General features: G+C 36.2%; 1 protein-coding gene across 3 annotated transcripts in view; it reads right to left on the bottom strand.

Annotated features, from left to right (window-relative positions):
• LOC124357601 (interference hedgehog-like) overlaps positions 1–24232 on the bottom strand; it is a 145395-nt gene that overhangs the window by 21706 nt on the left and 99457 nt on the right. For all 3 annotated transcript variants that reach the window (XM_046809523.1, XM_046809524.1, XM_046809525.1), the window contains 6 exons: positions 8995–9092; positions 6587–6834; positions 4486–4684; positions 3302–3514; positions 1824–2042; positions 93–248 (listed from right to left, as the gene is read on the bottom strand). In XM_046809523.1, the coding sequence (XP_046665479.1) occupies positions 93–248; positions 1824–2042; positions 3302–3514; positions 4486–4684; positions 6587–6834; positions 8995–9067 (1108 nt within the window). In that variant the 5' untranslated portion in view covers positions 9068–9092. The remainder of the gene's footprint in view (positions 1–92; positions 249–1823; positions 2043–3301; positions 3515–4485; positions 4685–6586; positions 6835–8994; positions 9093–24232) is intronic.

The following is a 24232-nucleotide window of genomic DNA, read 5'->3' on the forward strand; positions in this document are numbered from 1 at the left end:
TATCTTGTATCAAATTCCAGCCATCCTAGTATAGTTCTAACCTCTGAATCACATTACATTATAGCTCTAAACTTTAAATCTCATTACCATACCTCTGATTGTGGCGTGAGAATCGTTGTCTAGTGGCTCTCCGTTGAGCAGCCACGTGATGTTGGGCGTTGGGCTTCCCCTCACTTCACATTCCAACTCAACCTGACCACCCTCCTCCACCACAGAGTTGCTGGGCTCCTTTATCACCACTGGAGGCTCTACACACAACAGTACAGTTATGTTTTGATCCAAAAGAAACGTTTTACAGATTGTATAAATACTTTAACCCTAGAACTGGCGGTCATTTCATCCTGTAGTGTCGGGCTGTTTTGGAGCTTCGCGCAAGGTTTTTTTAAAAAAATTATTAAAAATATAAAATAAAAGCAATATAAATAAGAGTATATATTTTTGTGTTCAGAATTAAACGTAGAATTGCACTATATTGTAAAATTAACCATCAAAAATTTTCTAATAAACACTTTTTTTAATCAAATATAAAATTTACGAAAAATATTTCTTAAATTTGGGGGGGACCATACCTAGCAAATGAAGTTATAGTGAGAAATATTTATAAGTGAGATAGCCATTCTGTGTCAAATTTTATCTAGTTTCAGAAAAACATAAACATTATACACATTTATGAAAGCATCATAAAGCTATAGAACAAAAAGCAGCGATGCGTATAAATTCTGAAAATCGGGTGTACACGTAAGACTTTGGTAAAACAAGTTTTGCTAATACATTTATCTATGAATACATGTTATTTTTCATATTTTATTACTTAGAATAAAATAGAATATACAGTAGTAATGAAATAATTACCATAAATTATTTTTTTGAAAAGTAAAAAAAGTTAAATTTTGCCATTATTCAAAAATTTTGCGAAAAATTTTCATTCAGCAAAATATAAAATAGTTTCTAAAGCTTGTACTATATCAAAATTTATAAATTTATGGTTTATAAGTAATAGGAAATATTATGTAGTTAGAAAACTATAAATATAACTAAAGATATTGAAAAAATATAGAATAACCCAAACAGTTATTATATATAACCAAAGAAATTACAGGAAATATATATTTTATTGTGAAAACTATCTATTTACCAAAAATAAATAGTTACTTCAGAGCTAAAAGAGTGCTATAAATAACGTTTAGTAAGTGGAAACAATAACAAACTATGTGAAATGAATTTTAGTCAAGTCATTTTGCCATAGCCTACACAAAGCCGGTAATTTCTCAAACATATTTCAGTAAATAAAAATTGATTTATTCTAAAATATATATGTTTACACTACTACAACATCAAACAACACACTACACATTAAATACGATAATAAAACACGCGTAAAACTATTAAAACTTACAAATATCCACAGCTCGGCACGAAAGTGATACAGAACGGCAGCGGCAATATGGCGGTCACAACAAACGGCGTCGCGTTTTCTTTTACGTTCAAAATAAACAAGCTTGCTACGTCATACCCATAATACAAAGAGGAATAAAACTCATCTGTTCCTTAGCATTTTTCTTCCCGAATCCAATGGTGCATGAATTATATCGATACGTTACCGGAGTATATTATAAAAAGTAATTATACGAGGGAATGTTTGATCGACAAAATTTTGACGGTTAACACCACAAAAGCGGCATTAACCGACATAATTATGTCGATTAACAGTTCTAGGGTTAACTTTCTTCTTTTTAGTCCCATAAATGTAAAAAATTAATATTATATAACACTTTTATTATTTTAACATAATATAGAATAAAATGTTGAATTGATGTGAATACCTTGGATTTCCAGAGTGATCTGATGTGAGACGGACGGGTATACTCCATTGGACACTTCACAGATGTACACCCCTTTGTCTGGAGCCTGAACGTTGGCAAGCTTGAGAGCTCCTACCACCTGTTGGTACCTGTCACGGGGCAGCGGTCCTCCCGCCTTCCGCCAAGTCACTGATGGCGGGGGTGTCCCCACTCCTAAACATTCCAGACTCACGTTGCTTCCTGCACAGAACATTTATGCTATATGATTTCACTGTCCATTTTATGTTACTGCAATGTATTTTGTAATTTACATATAACCTATGGCTTCAGTTTATTTTCAAAAAATTGGTTAACTTAGGGTTTTTATGAAACAAAACTATTAAGAGCAATTTTATAGGTTTTATAGAGTGAACAATATTTTAGTTAATAAGGTAAAAAGTAATAACAGCAAGCAATACAAACAAGTTAACAATATTTGTTATCCATCCAAAAAACTTAAATATCTCCTACTAACTCAAGCGATAACCTTAGAGATTAAGTATTGAGTTGCTTATTATACTAAATTAAATTTCTTAGGAGAAAACACACTACATAACTAGATTATTACGATTTTGTCATTTAGAAATTCGGAAATCTTGTAGTAGGCCTTTCCGACAAAGAGACTTATTAAAGCAATATTAAAATGTGTTTCTTTAAAAATCAGCTATAGTGAATAGTACATAGTTTTATGAAATTGATTAAAAACACGGTTTTTACTTCATATTTTGTGATGGTTAATTTACAATAGTCTAACAGGTAAATATTTTACCGATGTGAATATTATAAAATCACAATACTTTTGTTATTCTTCGTTGACTAAATTAAGAAGAGTTGAGAGGGTGAGGTGCCACGGAAAATAGTACAATCCTTAAGGGAGCCTTGAGTCCAAAATGATTGGGAAACACTGTTTTAAAGCAACAATACGTACATGCTATACATCACAGAATAACTCTCTGAAATCCGCCCATAACATACCATAATTTACATTACACCAAACTAATAATTGATAGATATGGTTTTATTTCCTGTCTAAAATATTTGAGTTGTACACCATTGTAAAAAGTGTAAAATGAACTATTAATTATACAAAATAATTGGTTCAACAAGTCCCCCTGATTACCATTTTTAAGAGTTCAATTAAATTCTAGTAAATTTTATTGTTATGTTATTAGAAACATTGAGTGAAAGATTACTCACTCTCCACTGGTTTAATAAATATCATAATTATCATGATGTCTAAAATTTCAATTTATTAATCAATAAGGTACCAAAAAAATAGAAATTACCTATAATGCAATTTCTTAAATTGGAAGTTTGGAAAATCTATTTATAACCTGCAAGAAGGACACCCTATCAAACATATCAGAGAAACACTTCAAACCTACATTTATACTCAAATGTATACTATTAAAAACATTTCCTAGTTTTTACTGGATCATTGACATCTAAAGTGGACCTACCATTCTGTACTACATATAGTGACTGTGGCGTATAGAGGAACTTGGGAGCGGACTGTTGCTGTGACCCGACCACAGAAAGACTGGTGACTAGTTGGGACTGTACGGTCTGACCGGTGATGTAGTTGGTAGCACTGCAGCTGTAGCGACCCGAATTGCTACTAGTAACATTGTGCAGCACCAGTGAGTTGGTCGTCATAAGCATCGTTGACGAGTCTGTAACAAAGATGGCATTAAATTAAAAAGTTATTGTAAATATAAAGAATTTGTAGAAAAAATGTACATTGGCCATGCGTTTTGTGTTACAAAATGTTTAAAACTAATTCAGAGTTTCGTGCCATAAACTACATGTCCATAACAACCCAGTTTACCTTTCTTAACTACATGTATTATAAATGGTTTGATAAAATTCTAGTAAAAAGGATGTTATTTGATTAACCTTTAACTAATAAATAAATTTGTAATAAGCATTTTTTATTCATTTTTCAATGTGACCACAAAAAGTTGATAACCTCACATCTAAAACACCAATAAGAGATAAGTTTGCAAAATTAATAGCTGTGTAGATCTTGTACAATCTTAACTATGTTGGGGGCTAATAAAAAATGTTTATTACGTAAGCAGAGTGAAACTCCTCATTACTGGCAGGGAAGGCTATTATTTATATATACTATGAAGTATACAAAACAAAATAGTGGCTTAAAGTGAATGTTTTAGGATTGTAAATGTGTAACAAAACTGACACGTCAACCACAACCAAAGAGTAAATACATAATTATTGCTCTGCATTAAACATAATGCACCATTTTACTAGCTTCATTTATGACATTATATTAAGTATCAGTAATATATGTGAAAATTGCACCTGGAAAACATTTTCTATATTACAAAACCATATCCTCTAATTTAATCTAATTTGCTGAGTTTGTCAAATTGAATTTAACATTTTATTAAGCATAATAAACAACAACATAAGATTGTTGTTACTTTCTAACAAAACATGAATAGATGACCACTTGGTGCATAAAATTACAACATTATTCAAGGATAATTTAACAGATCTCATTTTTACAGCAAAAATTTGTTTAAAAGATATAAATACGAATTAAAGCTTACAATATGATCTAAATCTCAACACAAAATTTAATAATTCTAAATCACTAACTTTATGACTTTAAGAAATTTACCTGGCAGAACAACATTATTGAAATAATACTGTATGACGGCAGGTGGATAGCTGACAGGAGCAGGGCATTCTATCACAACGTTGTTGCCCGCACTGACTGTGAAGTACCTGGGAGCAGTGTGTGGGAATGGCTTTAGCTCGGCCAGAGTCAACCTTCCTATCGTGGAGGCTAGTGCAGAGGCTCCGAACCAAGCGATGCACTACACAGACATTACCCGAGTTTATTACAATCAGTTGCTACAGTAGAAAACCAATCCAAATGTTAACTCATTAACTCATTTAAACTAACAGTACTCATTCAGCAGGGTTCTTCTCTCCCAAGAAACAGAATACCTAAACTAAACCCCCTAGATACAAAGCATGAAATTTCCTACGAATTTTTTTTTAATGAACAATCCTACCTCGTGGTATTATTACATATGAGTTTAAAAGTCGCAGATTATTTTTGATTAAGCATTAGCAAAACTACTACAAACTGAGACAATGTGGCTAACAAAAATAAAGTCTATCTGCCTACCTAGACAATAGAAAATTCAAAGAATTTATTACTTCAAAAGATTAAATTCAATAGGACAAAACATGCATGTAAGTCTTACCACAGGAATATTGCCACTCATGTACAGTTGTCACACATTTTAGAGAGCTGGCCCATACAGAGGCTAGTAAAATACCTAATAATACATTTTGGTTGGCATAAGAGCTTTTTGTTGAGTAGTTTTTCACATTTTCATGTTTCTTCAAGTATACGACTAAGGATGTTTAATCAGATACCCTAAGTTTTGACAGCTAAAAGAGAGAGTAGCTATTAAATTTTAAAATGTTCTGTGTTAGTTATTTATATTACACTCAATGACAGTAAACATAGCATCCCTGCTATACTTTTAAACCATCCCATGACAACAATAAACCTTTAAAAAAGTGTATCACAAATATCATATTTGAGTGAGAAAAATCTATTTATTCCCAGTCTTTCTGAATCCCTAATGAATTACAGTATTCCAGTGCTCACAATTTAATCAAAGAATGCTCGCTTGTAACAGAAATAAAAAGCATACCCACAGTTACTCAGCTTATTTTGACTCTATTGTAATTAGCATAACAAACAATCTCAGACTACTTAAAATTAATATTATACTCAAATTTAATGCGTAATACGAATTTCTCATTTTTGGCTGGTAAATTTACAGCTGCCTTCATTATTAGCCCATAACAACTGACTGAGTGGGAAAATAATCTACACAGATGAGGTGGACAAATGGAATGTATCAGCCAAACCCCAATCCTTGGGACTGGTTTGAGCCTGCTGGGAACCGAGCCAGAGTCAGACTACTGTAGATCAGCTGATGTATGGGGAGCCTGCCGTCACTCACCACATGCTGCCTGCTTTACATACCCACACCACTCGCATTCATCATGTATTAGAGTAAAACAACAAATATTTTAGTTCTATATTCCCTGTATTCTTTCTCACCCATGACTGCGATTTATGACCTTGGCTTAGGCTTATTAGTCTATTGTGGAAATATAATTTATCTATACATTGGATGTTTGATGTTCATATTTAATTAGCTCTACTCCATTAAATTCATTAACATTTAATAAAGAAATGTAGTAATGATTTCTTTCTGATACTTAATAAATAAAATTGTAAATTATTACAATACTCATATCATTCTAAATGTAAATTCATTCAAGCTCAATAAAAATCATAAAAAGTGACGATTGTAATGTTTTATAAAGATTGATCACTCTACAATGTCTAATTGAGAAATGGTTTTCAAATTCACAATAATATAAATGAGTCAATAAGTAAAACAATTCAAACCTTCAATAAAACCTGACCCTATTGCAATATGAAAGGTACTTGACCCTATTCCTTATCTACTGTTAGTGAAGGATTTTCCAAAACAAAGTGAATTTACTTCACTCTATGTCCTACACTTTTGATTAATTTTAACCTAAATACGCATGTGAAGAAAATGAGAATAATATTAACAACTTTACTGCTGGTATATGCTTAGAGACGACAAATAGTCCAATAAGACAACATGCGCACTAGAGTCTATCACAGTCAATGTGTTGAGTGACTACCAGCGACTCACCTGATAGTCTCCAGCCTGACGCTCGTCAATGACCTTGACCAGCCGATTGGTTGAGGTGGCAGCTCCGTGTCCTGCGGGACCTCCTGCATGATCCTGGGGGAGGAACTGCGAGTTGTGCTTCCAACGAACACTTTCTGACCCGACATTGAGAGAACATTCAAAGACCACCTCATCTCCAGGGGGTGCCACAATCGGCTCTGGTGATCGCACGAACCACAGACCCACATGGCGGTCAGGTGACACCTTTTCTGTAAGCCAACCCATCCATAATTAGATATATGTATTGTTATTGTCTGTACTGTACATAAAAAGGATATGAAAATCTAGATATGTTGAGATATCTAAGACTGAATGAATATTTTAAAATTCTGTTTAAGATATGGTGTCCAATGTTGTTCTTAAAACAAGAAAAAAAATCATTTAGAAACAATTAAAATATAAAGAAATTTAAGAATGGGCATAAAAGATTGTATTGACAGTTGATCTAACATCAATACTGGCAGATCAGGCATGATCAGTATTTCATTCATAGGTTCTTTCAATAACAGTCTTTGGGTTTAAAGCTTTATATGAGTTAATAAGCTTTCATACTGAATAAATCCCCAATATAATGATGATTCACTATGTTTGTTTTGTACACTTATTTTCTACAAACAAAACTTATTTCCACTGCAATACAAACCAGGCCTTTACTGTGACAAATTTATTTTCACTTAAATAATGATGAAAAATTGTCATCAAGGTTTTGTAAATATTCATACACGTACCACAATGAAAATACATTGTTATTTTGTGGAATTCTACATAATATTACTTATTATTATATTTTTGTTTTGTCTCAACAAACAGGTAGACCTAAAACTAACTGCACTGATTATTGAAATAAAACCTAATTTGAAGCAAAAACTTAACAATTTACCTTACTTTATGTTTTAGCGTATATCATCCATCTACTATTATTTACACTTACAAGTTCTTACCTCATAAACTATCTTATTCAAACCATTGCATTTTCAATTTGTGATGTAAAGATGTACCCATGGCAATTAACATTTCAAACCATAAAATTATAGAATTAAATTAAATTGTAAAATGTTATTACTTAATGTTATCATTTGACAATTAGTTGCAATAATCTGCGCTGTTAAATAACAATATATTGAAACAATTAAACCCTTTAATATGGTGTAGGCTATTAAGCAAATATAGGGAACAATGTGTTCAGTATATAATACAATTCAGCATTGTGAGACCCAATTCTTAGAATTACAAACATCTGAAGCTAGGACTCACGTATTGCAAGGCATTACCTATAAATTCTATGACTCAACTCACAGTTTAGGCCTAAAGTTAATATACTCAAAGACTAGATAGAGTTCACACATTACAAGTCCTTGTATTACATACTCCTCGGCTAAGGCACAAGACTAAAAGTCACACTCCAAGCATAGAGCTCAAATACTCAAAACTTGGCTCTAAATACTCAGTAGTATATCTTAGATTTGAATCCGATGGATTACATACTCCTGAAGCTGACTCACACACTATGACAAGAAAAGAAGGCAAGCCTATAAAATGGGCCAGTGTATAATTACACATCTAATAAAACCAGGATGACCCCAGTGAAGCATTGTGGGCCAAATTACAGTGATTGTGGGTTGAGCCTGGCCAAGCCGAGGTATGCATTGACAATGGGAACAAAGAAATGGAGCGAGACCTGTCATTGTGGACACCTCCTCCTTAGTCTATTTGTTCGGATACAGATGGCATACAATTACAAGCTGTCAACAGTAATTATTATATTCCTCCGCCAGCTGGAACAATTAATTGCTACTCTTTTGCACTATCATTAGGCCATTTTTCTCGAGAAAAATGGGTGTTTCTTTCCATACAAAAACATGGCTCGACTGCTAATTAATGCTCATTAAACCTTTTTAACAGCTGCTCTAGTGTAAGAAAGAAACAGTATTTTAGACTTATTATTTTACAAATGGATTTATTTATTATTTCATACATCAAAAATTATATTAGTGTTTATAAATTGTCAGGTTACTTTATAAAAACTGTACTATTATTTTCAATAGTTTAACAATATTTGTATTTGACAAGATGAGCATAGAGGAACTACAAGAAAAGAACGGATACAACATAAATGATAATTTTAACCGCACAATTTAACTTACTGGTGTATTGAGCCTTGTCTCCTCATCACAATTATGGTTTTTCCTTAGATCTATTGCTCCTGTTCTTAGCTTTTAAAAATATTATCGATCAGGAAATACAAACCAAACCATGAACTCTCTTGGTTATGTGTCTACCTGGTTCAAAACCATGCATAACATGAATAGTTTGATAATAGTATATCATCAGAACATTTTAAGGCAAGTTTACAACTAAAGAAAACATACCAGCACTTCGTTGACAGACAAGGTGGGACATGTAGACCACTATGTAGATACTGATGTATCTGCCGGCATACATGATCCTTCACTTCTTGACAGCATTCCTGCAACAAACAAATACTTTACTTACTTTACAAGTCTAACAATTATTTTAAGATCAATACTATAAACTTTTAATAACACCTTGTTGAATATATCTTAGGATGGAACAGATATAGGGGAAAATAATTCAATATAAAAATGACTAAATTTAATATAGGTGCAATACAGCTACAAATTTGGTCTGTTTTCTATCTATTGTTTGTCAAATAAAATTAAATGTATTCTTAATAAGGCCACCTTATGCAACTTAATCAATAAGTTAATCAGTACAAGTGAATAGAAAGACATTTTTAGAACATTTATTTTCATCCCAATGAACTGAGAGACTTAAGTTTACTAATTAAAACAAACTCAAAATTACATAGTATATTGCTCAAGGCAAATAATCAAAAACGAATTTTACAAATATAACACCATAAATAACTTTAATTAGGAAATTTAAACAATAATTATTTACTAAGTAAAATCCTAGTGCTTACAAGTTAGGAACCAATATCCAATCCCTCAGGACTCTGAGACACACACATCACATAATACGCTATGACAACACTGCGCCCCCTTATGTAGGCATGTCACCCCATGTAACCCAATGCTGTCTATTGTTTTAGCACTCACCCCCACTCTTTCACATGGGTGGCATCAATCAGCGGTACACATTACTAGACTACTCCATTCATACAATAGCTATAGATGAGGGCACATACACACCAGAGAGCGCTGTGCAGTGTGTAGTAAACATCCTGCACACTACTACAATTACTATTGCAATTATTTTGTTGCGTTCTCCAACAAACAATAAATACAAAACAAAATGTATTTATCTCTCAATTAATTCTATTTTATTTTACTATCAGAAAAATGGGTGACTTTGTCATTGGGTAATAACAAATCCCTTTGTATTGATAGTATTTGTATGTAATTAGAAAAAAATTACTAAGAAGAAAATAAAAGAAGGATCAACCACTATGGCAAGAATAAATCTACTTAATAGAAACCAAAATTGCTGAAGTTTTATTATTTTGGCTTGTCATACACTAATGTTATATCAGTTAAAAAAAATATCTTAAGACATTATCCTGACTCTCTGAACTGTGAAATATCAATCCTTTATTATACAGGACAGGTTTTACAACAGCACTATACTCAAAAGTTTCACAACACCATAAAGTTCAATCACTAACTGCTAGGCTTACTAATGAATTCCTCTGTTGCGTTTTCTTGGCCATCGTTTGTTTGTGTGTGTGTGTGTGTGTGTGTGTGTGTGTGTGTGTGTGTGTGTGTGTGTGTGTGTGTGTGTGTGTGTTCATGAAGTGTTTAAGCAATTTTAAAAGCATTCAAGTTTTATTTTTAATTTGTTATTTTTTAATCTTTCAGTGAAATTTTGAAGAAATGTATGAAAGAAATGTAGTGTACTGACATACTCCTGCTGTTGAGATGAGAGTACGATAGAGCGTTCTAAATGGTACTGTAAGCAGAGCTCAAATAAGGTGGAGAGTCATAACACAAATGTAGTGTACTGACATACTCCTGTTGTTGAGATGAGAGTAAGATAGAGCGTTCTAAATGGTACTGTAAGCAGAGCTCAAATAAGGTCATAAGACAAATGTAATGTACTGACATACTCCTGCTGTTGAGATGAGAGTACGATAGAGCGTACTAAATGGTACTGTAAGCAGAGCTCAAATAAGGTGGAGAGTCATAACACAAATGTAGTGTACTGACATACTCCTGTTGTTGAGATGAGAGTAAGATAGAGCGTTCTAAAAGGTACTGTAAGCAGAGCTCAAATAAGGTGGAGAGTCATAACACAAATGTAATGTACTGACATACTCCTGCTGTTGAGATGAGAGTACGATAGTGTTCTTAATGGTACTGTAAGCAGAGCTCAAATAAGGTGAAGAGTCATAACACAAATGTAGTGTACTGACATACTCCTGCTGTTGAGATGAGAGTATGATAGAGCGTACTAAATGGTACTGTAAGCAGAGCTCAAATAAGATGAAGAGTCATAACACAATGTAATGTACTGACATACTCCTGCTGTTGAGATGAGAGTACGATAGAGTTCTATCTGGCAATGGTAAGCAGAGCTCAAATAAGGTGAAGTTACAACACAAATGTAACGAATGAGTCAATCTTTTGAGTAATATTATAATTTAAAGTTCGTATCGCAGTAGAGTTAAACAAATGAATAAATTGAGTACACAAACCCATTTAAGCAACCATTGCTAGCATATTATTTCACTTATAAGCAAGCGATGAAGACACGTTGATGTAAAGAGACACAGGGTTCTCGCCTGTGAAAACCGTGTGAAAGTTCCATTCTCCGACGGAGTCAAACTTGACTGATCCATTGCGCAAACACAATGCAAGAGGTACAGAAAGGCTTTCAGAGAGTCATCCGATACGGGATGCACCCATCAGCCACTGCACCCATCGCCGCTTCCTCCTCAACAGGTGACACTTTCTAGTTTCCCAAATACAGTGGTGACGGACGAGAGGGAGACGTAAAAAGTGAGAAATCGAGTCGGCTGTGGAGCCTATAGCCGTATACCTTACACAGGTGCCCCATTAACATACCGGCCGTGGCCACGTCGCGGCGCGGCGCGGGGGTGGAAACAAAAAGAAGCCGGAGCAAAGAGGGATGGGGTGTAAAACGAGAAGTGGTCTTGGCCCGGAAAAAACTGGCCCAGACCGGGTAATACTTGTGGCATTCCAACACAAGTGGCTAGGTCGTGGTATACCATTCCATTTGTCTTCCAACCGGTCCTCAACTAATTGCCCGACTGCTTTCTGTCTGACAAGACAGTATGAGTTTGACGCACTATTTCTTCTCGGTTTTCATCTAAAAACGCGAACATCTTCAATACCGTTAAATTCACCTCCCTCTCATAAACTTAAAAACATCTCGCTCATGAAAAAGAGAATTGGCGTTGTTAAGTATTCATTATATATTGTTGCATTGAAATTCAAGAGCAATACGATATGGCCTGGTTATTTTATAATGAAAATAATACTACACATAATTTAATAGCGACCGTTACCATTTAACTTATTTCTTTATTCACTTGTAATTTTAAGTTCAAGTTAGGACTTAATCGTATACAAAAAAGACCATATTGCTCATTGGCCATTAGATTACGGTAGATTTCCATCATAGTTTATGAATAATTTTGACTTCTGAATTTACCAGACACTGAACCAACTTTATCAAATTTAACCATGAATGTCTCTGGCATTTGAGTGAACACGATCTCTTAGCAACCTATAATTTTAAAGCCCTCTGACTACACAACGTACTGGCTCCTAGAATTACCTAGCTAAGGGTCATCCACAGCGCTTACCCATTTGGCTACAAAAGCGCTCAAAACTTTGTAGGTCAAAATATATATTCCAGGAAATATTCATGGATCGATCTTATCATTTACTAGTTGAATTTCCCTGACGATTTTCTTTAGGAACGTTTAAGAATTAAGCGATATCTCGATAATACACGAGATGTCAATTTTCACATAAATGGATAAAATATAAATCAAACTGTACTAATGAATAAGTACCTACTGAATAGTTAAGTAAGTAAACCGTGGATCAATCAAAGTTAAAATGAAAAGAAAACTCAATAAATGTCTTTCATAAATAGGTATTAGTTTTTTTTTTCTTGGAACAAAATTTTAAATGTAGATTTGTAATTTCTTGAAGAGAATGTCCTGACACTACTACATTATTAGTATAATGGCTGTCTCCCAAATCGTTTATTCCCACAACCAAACATTCCGAAGCAATTAAAAATAATTCTGTTCTAACCACATTGGAACATCGAGGGCCAGGAACTCCAGAACATTTCGTAAGTAAATCACTGCGGTATCAAATTAAATGAAGCCCAACCCAGAAAGTAATGTTTAACAGTGAGAATCATTTACATACAAATAGACAGGTGTGATGGATTTAAAGCTTTGATCGCCTGGTGAGCGCAGACAGAACTCATAAATACATTATTTGCTTGGGTATTAACTGGAAACATATGAGCATCGGTGGGTGGATATATATATATGTATATGAACATATTACAGCATGTCAGAAAATATGCCAAGAAAGCCAGGAATCTTATGTTAATTTATATGTAAACAAACGTCCTCGTTCTGTATAAGTTACAACAAGTTTTTTTATTGCTAATCTAAAAACGGACTTTATTGCTAACCTTGCAACATCTGCATACGATATACATAAATTGTACTAAAAAATACTTTTTATTGGTTACTTTTCATCCGATCCCAATCAGTAAAACACCAAGCCTGTCCGATTTTGCCATTTACATGTTTTATATCTTCTTTTGCTGTTATGTCAGGTTTCATTAAATGTGTAATTAACTTTGAAATGGTCGTTTTATTGTTTATTTGGTAAGAAATGTGATAGTTAAAACATATATTATTTCATTTTCAGTTGAGTTAGGTTAAAACCAATAGTTACGTTAATCAAAACTAATTATACATTTTAAATTAAAACACATACATTACAACTTACGAAAAAAAAATATATATATATCCAAAATTATTTAAATCCAATTGACAGTTCCTTATCTGGAAAGATGTTAAAAACTGCACTGCATCATAAACACTGCACTTGTTGATAATAACACTACATAAGAAACTACAGTTAAACGGATTTTATTGTAAGATACATGTCACGAAGATAGGCTAATTCTCTTTGAATCTCTTCTACTAAAATTAGATATCAAGACCATGCCAATCATCTTTCTTTTCATACATTTAATACTGCCGCGAGCTGAAAATGTGTGTACAAAGACTGTTTTATGTATATGCGAATAAAACCTAGCCTTTGGTTGACCAACACTCGTTTGTAAAAAAAAGATAATTTGGGGGTTGACGTTGTAGAAGGATAAACGTGTTTATACAAAATAGGGAGTAAGGAAATGAACATACTGTTGTTTTCTACAATTGCGTTGACGAAGAATGACAACCTATCGATTTCTACATTACTAACTGCCATAGGTACACATTTTGATATGACTTGAGGCATTCAGTTCTTAAAAATTGTGCTGATCTTAATTCTTTCCACTTGTCTGGTCTTACCCGGGTCCTGACACAGAATTACATCACACGTAAACTAGAGAAAGCAGCAGAACTCAACGTGTTAGCTACGTTGGCGAGTTGCAGGGGCCGGCACGTTGGCAGAGGGGGCCTACACGTCTATCAGATCAATTACACAGGGCGTACCACAAGGATCTGCTCTGGCCACTCGGTAACATTCCCACCTCGACGCGGCTTATCCCACTATTTACGGCCTACATTAACCCGCAATCAAGCCTACTTCTGTCGCGGCCCCCGCCTACTCACCGATAAATTGGCCACCTGTCTCGTACAAACTGCCAAATTAACTGGATCGACTCCGCAGTCTTGGAAATAAAACAGCGAGTTTACTGTTGCTCTAAAGGTAATAAATTTCACTCAAAATTCCAAAGTTGAACATTCCGCTACATACACTTTAATGCAACAGTAGTAAAGTTGCCCAGTTGAGAAGTAAATATCGAAGAAAAAAACAGCGGACTTCTTGAAACCCTGTGTAGGGCATATTTGCAAATACAAACTGCCCATCTCATCTTAGTTCGGGAAGAATAAAACAAACACTGAGAGTACTCCTTAGTTCCAGTAAAAATATTTAAAAAGAAAATGGTCCAAACTGTACCCAAGAAGAAAGTGAGAATGTGAAGACACTCCTAAAAAGAAACGCACTGATCAACCGCCGGATTGCCACAGCATGGCCGGCCAGAGCAGTGTAGGGCAGAGATCAATTAGAGGGCAGATATCAGTCCACGCACTCCCATATAATTACCAATACTGTTGATAGCTTCCCGTCCACGGCCTCACGGGCCACTCAATTGCAGGGCCTTCGTTATTGTTATCATCACTAGCTTAGACACTGCGCCGCAACAGTCGCACTTCTGTGTAAGTCTCGAGGGCTCTCATCCACGCTTAACCTTTCAGTTTTCACGACTAAAAAAACTTGGAGTTAAACGTGTCTAAATTTTTTCTGTTATGGGATAGTTAGAAAAGACAATTGCTTACAAGAAAAATAATAACAAAAGACTAAAATTTTGTAATAAGTCACAAAACTTTATTCTCTTAAAATAGTGCAGTAGAAGTGAAGTCGGTTTAATTTTGTTTATACGTATAACGCTGTTGACAAGAAAAATGACAAGAAAAATAGAAAAATGGGTATGGTCATCCCACGAGCAATTCCATTCACAGAAGTATTTGAGAGTATCCAGTAATCATTTCCACAGAAAAACGGAGGAAGTTTAGAAAATACAAAATGTTATTCTTTATGTGACTGATATGATTAACTAGAGTGACTTTAGGTCATCTGTTATTAAAAACGTACAATTTTCTTAGATTACATACATTTCATTAAAATATCATTCCCTCAATTCAGAAATCACAAAAACATGCCATCCTCTAAATTAATAGTGGATATTGCATATTGCTAAAATTTCTTATCTTTGGCCGTTTTCCCTTGGGCGTGGTTACAAAATTTCTATTTTAAATATCTGTAAATACTCGTGAAATAAAAAGCTTATATTTTATGTTTAAAGAATTTAGCTTAAATGGAAATGACAGGAATAAATACAAAATAAACCGACCGGACCAAAAACCGATTGATTACTCCGCCATAATCAAAACAGAGTTTACCAATTCATAAAACAAACCAATAAAATTCTAAAAGGATATTGACTGATCCTTATGAAAAATTGGCTCAAAACTAAATATCGTCTTGAAAAAAAATACAACACGCATCTTAGCGTCTAGAACGGGTCTGAATTTAACTTCTTTTGAAAATGCTACAAGGGCATCAGCAATTATTAAATTTCTCAAAAAATCATCCTCTAAAACTACTTGTAAAGTAGCAGCGATCACAGGAATGGAATTCTGTCTTAGTTTTCTCTCTTTAGTGCGCGCGCGCTCTCTCTCTATCTTTCTCTTATGGCACAATAAACATTCCAATCCCACGCGAACAAACTGGTGTCGGTGTCATGTGCGGGAATGTAGCCTAAGCTTTATCTGTTCAAGTTATAATTTATATGTATTTTGTATAAGACTCAATTATTATCATTGGCTTGCCTAATATAATTAATTGCGAACATGAAAAACTAGTCAAAGTAAAAAATAAAAAGGAATGTAAAAAATCATTATACAGTGCAATTCTGGAATCGAAACTTTTTAGTTCCCAACTGTTAAGTCACTTGCCATCGAAAAATCACTGCTAACATCTCTGAGGTGTAAATAATTGACTTATCGAAGCCGTCATTATATCTACACTGAGATTGTTGTGTGTGTCTGTATGTAAGAAAATCGGAAGCAACTCACCGTCAGAATCGGCCGATCCAATACAGTAACACTGACACTGAATGGAATGGAATGATGGAGTGAGTGGACTTGTTCTATTCCTGACCTGTTACAGATTCGGTGCCAACTTTACTTCCTACACACTCCGTAGCCAATCAAAATATTATCATATGTCTCTTTCTTTGTTTCCCTAATAAGTCTGTATTAAATCTCTTCTTTCATTATACGTATCTCACAATTTCCAAAAAAATACTATTGAGTCTTATAATCCCCAGCTAAATTATCGTTAAGTGTATCTGTAATGAATCTGTTTGTATGTTACCTCCTCTTACATTCTATAGCTGTGTTTTATAATCTCCAATTAAATTATTGTTTAGTGTATCTATTTGTCTCTGCAATGAGTCTGTTTTAATGTTACCTCCTTTTTACATTATATATCCGTGTCTTATAATGCCCAATTAAATTATCGTTAAATGTATGTCTTAGTCTCTGCAATGAGTCTTTTTATGTTACCTCTTTTCTACATACTATATCCGTGTCTTACAATCCTAAATTAAACTATCGTTAAGTTTATTACTTTGACTCTATAATGAGTCTGTTTGTACGTTACCTCTATTTCTATATTACATATTCGTGGCTTATAATCCCCAACTAACATGTTCACTGTATCTCTTTGTCAGGTGTTATAAGTTTGTCTTTATCTTTTTTTCTAAATTCTTATCGTATAATTTTAAAAAATGACTGTTTTTATTCTACCTCTTCTTTCTTTATCCCTTGCTCACAATCTCCAGTCCAAATGCTACTCTGAATCTCCATATTGAGTCTGCATTATATCTCTTATTTGTATATTCTTATCTTATAATCGACAATCAAAATATTTTGACTGGACATCTGAAGATGTATTATTACAAATTATACACATTCTAGAATATTATTTCAATATTACAGTGTTTACAGTAAATCACACATTTGAAATTAGCCGTAATCCAAAGCAGCGACCTCCACGTGACCAAGCGAGTGGACCCACAGCACTCACACAACCTGCTGCTAGAGAAGTGCTTGGTTACCAGCTGGTTACACACAGCACAGATGTGATGATAATGTGACCCCGCAGTCAGTACAGCTAATTACGGGGCAGGATCACAAACATTAATTAGATGACAAAACAGTCTGGCGGCTAATTTGGTTATTGTACCTCTGTGGGCTTGTAAAAACTAGTTCTTCACTTCTCGTGATGACAGTAATAATCGCACGTATGATTGAATATTCGTTGACAATATAATAATCAACATACATTTTTCAAAAGAGATTTAACTTAAGATACCAATTTTGAGACAGTACAAATAGAAAAACGTCGGTTAGATCACTCTACGAAAAGTGGTAAACATTTGAAGCAAAATTTAGGAACAACTCATAATCAAACCCAAAACTCTTAAATTTGGTATCTTTACTTAAGGTACCAATTTTGAGACAGTACAAATAGAAAAACGTCGGTTAGATCGCTCTACGAAAAGTGGTAAACATTTGAAGCAGAATTTAGGAACAACTCATAATCAAACCCAAAAATCTCTTGAATATAACGACACGAAATGTTTACAGTACATGTACAAAGAATTACTGGAAGAATTACATGTTTTTCTATTTTAAAGAAATTATTTCCTTTAAGAAACAAAAGTATAAAAAGTAAACACTGCATAAAAATAAATCTTTAAAACGTACATTTACTAAAGAATGTGCTCGATTCAGTGTGTGGGAGGTGGCCGCCCTAGCTCGTGCCGTTGTACCCCGAGTCACTTTGTGCCCCCCACATAGCGACATGGGGGAAGGGGTATATCGGGGTATCAGTGATAGTTTGCGGCGATACGGCTTCGTGTGCGGCTTCGCTTCCGCCACGTGCACTTCCGTTATCAGAGTAGTTCTGGTGTGGACACGGGACTGTTGTGCAGTAAGAGGCGGGCCGGGACTCGCGGGGGTGTCAGCAAGGACGTTTATAAATAGCGAGGTTAAAGGGTCGTGGGTACAATAGCTTCGGCTCGGCCGGCTGCAGCTATGCTAATGCGGTTTGCCCGATCTGATTCAATTCGGCCGTTTGTCCAACGACATAATGCGATCAGGTGGTATGCAATACACTTTTACTCTACAAGTCACAACTTATGTTCTCGTTACGAAATGTAATTGCAGCATACATAAACGCGAGAGGCATTTATTATGGCTATTAATATACTATGTGAATAAAATATTTATAAAAAGAGAAAACCCTAATCCATTTTCAAGTCATTTACCCAAATCGGACAAAATACCTTTATTTGAGTTTAACACAAGTAATCTCGATTTAGGGTTTGTTTTAGATTGATTAAAAAATGGGAAAGAATAACAAAACTACAGATATCATTTACCTTTTCCACACAGCTTCCACACAACCGTATAATATAGCAAAAGTATATCGTATAATGATGGCAGCCCCTTAAGTACTGTCACGTACAACTTTGATTCTTTCACTTTTTCCGATTTCTCTTAAAGTTTAAAGATGGCGGCTATTCAAAGTTTGGAAAGAGAATGGTTATGTATAAGATTCTAGGCATTATAGCGCAAAACAGAAAAGTGTTGTAGAATTCTCGGGTAATTTACAATATTTGTTCGTACGGATTTTTGCAATCTCGTAAGATTTACATTTCGGGGATAATATTGTGAACACGATAACTACCGTAATTCTTAATATATTCAGACTAAACGTGGTACAGATACAGTATTCACACATAGCTTGGTTGAGTTCCTTATTTAGTCTTAACAAATATAACCTTCCAGGTGGCGTTCATTCCCATTTGGGCAACATTTTTATAACGGGTATTTCACAAAACAAATCAAAATTCATATGTTTCTTTCAATTGTAAAACAACGTCCAGCAACATTTATTCTTAGTACTTTTCCGATGGCTCTTAAAATTTCACGGTGATGGCCGTTTAAAGTTATAGAAGTATACGTGAATATATTTACACACATCATTTCTGGTTAATTTTAAATAAAGTCCACGTCATTAAAAAAATGTATTTGCTTGGAAAAATTGTTGTCTGGTAAGGCTTCAAGATTCAAGAGATAATGTTTGAAAATGTTAAGATTATATTAACATGCAAACATTAACATTTATTCCCCAATCAGTTTTGTGCAAATCAAACATCTAAACCAATAACGCATCTTCAGTTTAACATTTATAAATGACGACAGTCACTTGTAAAATCCGCCTTTCCTCCGACTGAGCCGGAAGGGATGTTTTACAGCGCAGCTATTTACTTGATTTCAATACGAGTACGTGGAGAATGAAGAGGAATCTAATCCCACGTTTGGACACAGCTCAAACAAACAAACCCATCACCCATCCAGGATGGCAAAAGTCGACCCCAGTAACGGTAACGGTATACCAATCACTACAGGTCTGTCAGTCTGAAACTGCACAGAGAACGAAAATGTACCGCCTCAGTTTGAAATGGGCGATTCTGTCGGAGCTGCTAACAACAATGTTATCTTGTAGTGCATCTGGACGGAAATTGTTAATAATAACAGGTATTAGAACACGAGCCTCTCCGCCATTGTCAGATAGCATTACACTCTTATCGCGTTCAATTACTAAACTGCTTTAAACCTCCATTTATATTCATCACAGCACGCATTGGTTGCCGAGGCTTTCTCCTTTTCAGTCCGAGCCCGATATCGATATCCTTGCTGACGCGTCTTATCTACATTATATCCTTCAGCTGATGAACTCCACATTATGTTCTGGTTATTCTCCTTAATTTATGTGGTCAGTTCTTTAAATACATAACGTTTATCTCAATTTTTCCAATATAATATGTTCAATCTAATCAGACGGAAGCAATTCAAATGAATTAAAATGATAAACAATTGAATATTTACCCGAATATGTGAATCAAATAATTTTGAAAATCCCAGAAATGGGAGCCTTATACTATTAATAAAGTTAGCACCTTACTGTATCTTTCCTTTTTATAGCGAGTAGTAGGTGTAGTCTAAACTGTCGTGATCATCATAATTTAATCAAAGTAAAATTTAGCACAGTCTATAAGTATAAGTATATTATACTTATTTGACATTAAGCAAACAATAGACCATAGCGCTTCAAACTCAAGAGACAATCATGGAACATCCCTTACGTGATACAACAATCGTAGCTTTTACGTTATCTCAAAATTATTGTTCGCAATGGCGTAAACTGTAAATTAAACGACCAATTAGAACACGAGTATTTAAAGTCACATATTATGTTTTTCATAATTTGATTTAATTTTATACATAACGTAAATGCAGTGTTAATATACTTCGAAGGAAATCACAATATATCTGCCCTGCAATTCTTGTATCTCGTTTAACATAAAAAAATGAGAAAGTAATAATTGTGTTGTCTGTTGTAAAACAGCCACGCCCTGGATCCGCATCAGGTCCTCCATAAAATAGACACATTACGAGCTCTTCACTAGTGACAAAGAACCTAAACCATTACAATAATGACGTCATTGTGTCCGCGTGTCACGCACATTGAACTCGGAAACTGAGATGACATTTATTCCCCGTTGTCTTGTGCCAGGGCGGTGACGTATCCTGGGTCGTGATGACCTAATGGACCGGCAAGTCTGGCCGTGTCGACCACGCACCCTAGCCATAGCCCAGGTGAGTAACGTGGGACCGTCCCTGCCCCTGGAGCCGACTTCCTCTACTACAGGATGTGTACATAAGATTGTATGTTTTACACACCCTCCTCCGACACGAGATAAGTCGGCAAACTTGAGAAACGGCTAAACGATGATGCAACTAAACTGCTAAAGTACACTTACAATTAAAGTAAATTTTATAGTATAATAGACGCTAGACACGGGTTATTGTAGTTATTGTTTTAGGTCTTCTCTCCAACTCTAGTTTCTCTTTTCTTGAAGTAACTATTTCAGTTTTGGCGATATACAATTGAAAATGCAATGGAATCAGACGTCATCGTCTTAGAGACCTCGATTTTATCATGATCAAACCAACTTCAGCTATCCGCAGGAATGTCTTCAAACATCGTGATACGTGGTCGTTGTCAATTAAAACGGGTACAAAAATTCAATTTGCATCAGCTGTAAACTTTGCCAGGGAGGCGCCTGGCGAGAGTACCTGGCAGCCGGCCAGCTGTCGCTGTCTGATCAGCTGATTGACAATTAAATTTGTCTTTAGGTGGCTGTGGCGCCGTCCGCACCGCGTTGCCGCCGCCACGCCGCGCTTTGCTCACAATGGCCAACTAAATCACCGCGACCGCGGCCGGACATTTGCATCCAGTGCGAGAGGCCCGACCGACAGTGCATTCCTCGACGGCCGCGACCTGCGCTCCCCGCTGCCTGCCCGCTGCTGGCGACCTTGCCTCGCTTGTACTGTAGCTGTTACGTTCACCGAGACCGGTCGTGTTCGTACTCGTCTCACACAGCATCCAACCTGCAACTTTACAACACAGCCGCGACCTGCGCTCCCCGCTGCTGGCGACCTTACCTCGCTTGTACTGTAGCTGTTACGTTCACCGAGACCGGTCGTGTTCGTACTCGTCTCACACAGCATCCAACCTGCAACTTTACAACACAGCCGCGACCTGCGCTCCCCGCTGCTGGCGACCTTGCCTCGCTTGTACTGTAGCTGTTACGTTCACCGAGACCGGTCGTGTTCGTACTCGTCTCACACAGCATCCAACCTGCAACTTTACAACACAGCCGCGACCTGCGCTCCCCGCTGCTGGCGACCTTACCTCGCTTGTACTGTAGCTGTTACGTTCACCGAGACCGGTCGTGTTCGTACTCGTCTCACACAGCATCCAACCTGCAACTTTACTACACAGCCGCGACCTGCGCTCCCCGCTGCTGGCGACCTTGCCTCGCTTGTACTGTAGCTGTTACGTTCACCGAGACCGGCCGTGTTCGTACTCGTCTCACACAGCATCCAACCTGCAACTTTACAACACAGCCGCGACCTGCGCTCCCCGCTGCTGGCGACCTTGCCTCGCTTGTACTGTAGCTGTTACGTTCACCGAGACCGGTCGTGTTCGTACTCGTCTCACACAGCATACTGCAACTTTCAGCCGCGACCTGCGCTCCCCGCTGCTGGCGACCTTGCTCGCTTGTACTGTAGCTGTTACGTTCACCGAGACCGGCCGTGTTCGTACTCGTCTCACACAGCATCCAACCTGCAACCTTACAATATTTTGTCCCTCTATCTCTTATTTTATAATAAATTACAACCATGTTTTTATTTCAAAACTGAATTTCATTCTCCAATTTCATTTAATACAAAATATTAGACAATTTTTTCTTTAGAGAGAGATAGGCGGTTTATCAAAATAAGACAATGACTCGATTGACTAACATAGTTTTATTTTTTTATGTCTTGAACTTAATGGAAGGAAGTACATTAAAAATAAAACTAAACACGGCATTTGGTTTCAACTAGGTTTTCAGCCAAGTTAGTTCTGACAAGTAACGTTTTCCCAACTCGGCGATGCGTCCTATTCCTTCAATACTTCCTGAAATAAATCATCCTCCATCTAGATCCAACCACGTAAACAATTCGTTCCTTGTGATTATTAGGTTAAAATTCCATAGCCAACTTAGAATGATTGTGATACGCTGTATAAGTGCAATATAATAGTTGACATTCTTGAGTGGTAAATGAATAAAAGAAACGTTACTAGTGACGGCGAGAGCGCGTGTGAGCGATGGCCGCAGTTGAGTGGCGAACAGTGTACCGCATTAAAACCACTTTAATTAGACTTGTGTGACAGGGCAAGTCAGTAGCTAACACTGGACAGTCATGGCTAAGGCAACTATCGTCTGTGTACATATCTACTGTCTTAGCAGTAGCTTCCTTTAGTGACAGGGCGAGTCAGTAGCTAACACTGGACAGTCTTTGCTATGGCAACTATTGTCCGGGTACATATCTACTGTCTTAGCAGTAGCTTCCTTTAGTGACAGGGCGAGTCAGTAGCTAACACTGGACAGTCTTTGCTATGGCAACTATTGTCCGGGTACATATCTACTGTCTTAGCAGTAGCTTCCTTTAGTAACAGGGCAGGTCAGTAGCTAACACTGGACAGTCATGGCTAAGGCAACTATCGTCTGTGTACATATCTACTGTTTTAGCAGTAGCTTCCTTTAGTGACAGGGCGAGTCAGTAGCTAACACTGCACAGTCTTTGCTATGGCAACTATTGTCCGGGTACATATCTACTGTCTTAGCAGTAGCTTCCTTTAGTGACAGGGCGAGTCAGTAGCTAACACTGGACAGTCTTTGCTATGGCAACTATTGTCCGGGTACATATCTACTGTCTTAGCAGTAGCTTCCTTTAGTAACAGGGCAGGTCAGTAGCTAACACTGCACAGTCTTTGCTATGGCAACTATTGTCCGGGTACATATCTACTGTCTTAGCAGTAGCTTCCTTTAGTGACAGGGCGAGTCAGTAGCTAACACTGCACAGTCTTTGCTATGGCAACTATTGTCCGGGTACATATCTACTGTCTTAGCAGTAGCTTCCTTTAGTGACAGGGCGAGTCAGTAGCTAACACTGCACAGTCTTTGCTATGGCAACTATTGTCCGGGTACATATCTACTGTCTTAGCAGTAGCTTCCTTTAGTGACAGGGCGAGTCAGTAGCTAACACTGCACAGTCTTTGCTATGGCAACTATTGTCCGGGTACATATCTACTGTCTTAGCAGTAGCTTCCTTTAGTGACAGGGCGAGTCAGTAGCTAACACTGC

Source organism: Homalodisca vitripennis, chromosome 3, assembly GCF_021130785.1.
Source record: "Homalodisca vitripennis isolate AUS2020 chromosome 3, UT_GWSS_2.1, whole genome shotgun sequence".
Taxonomy (NCBI): Eukaryota; Metazoa; Arthropoda; class Insecta; order Hemiptera; family Cicadellidae; genus Homalodisca; species Homalodisca vitripennis.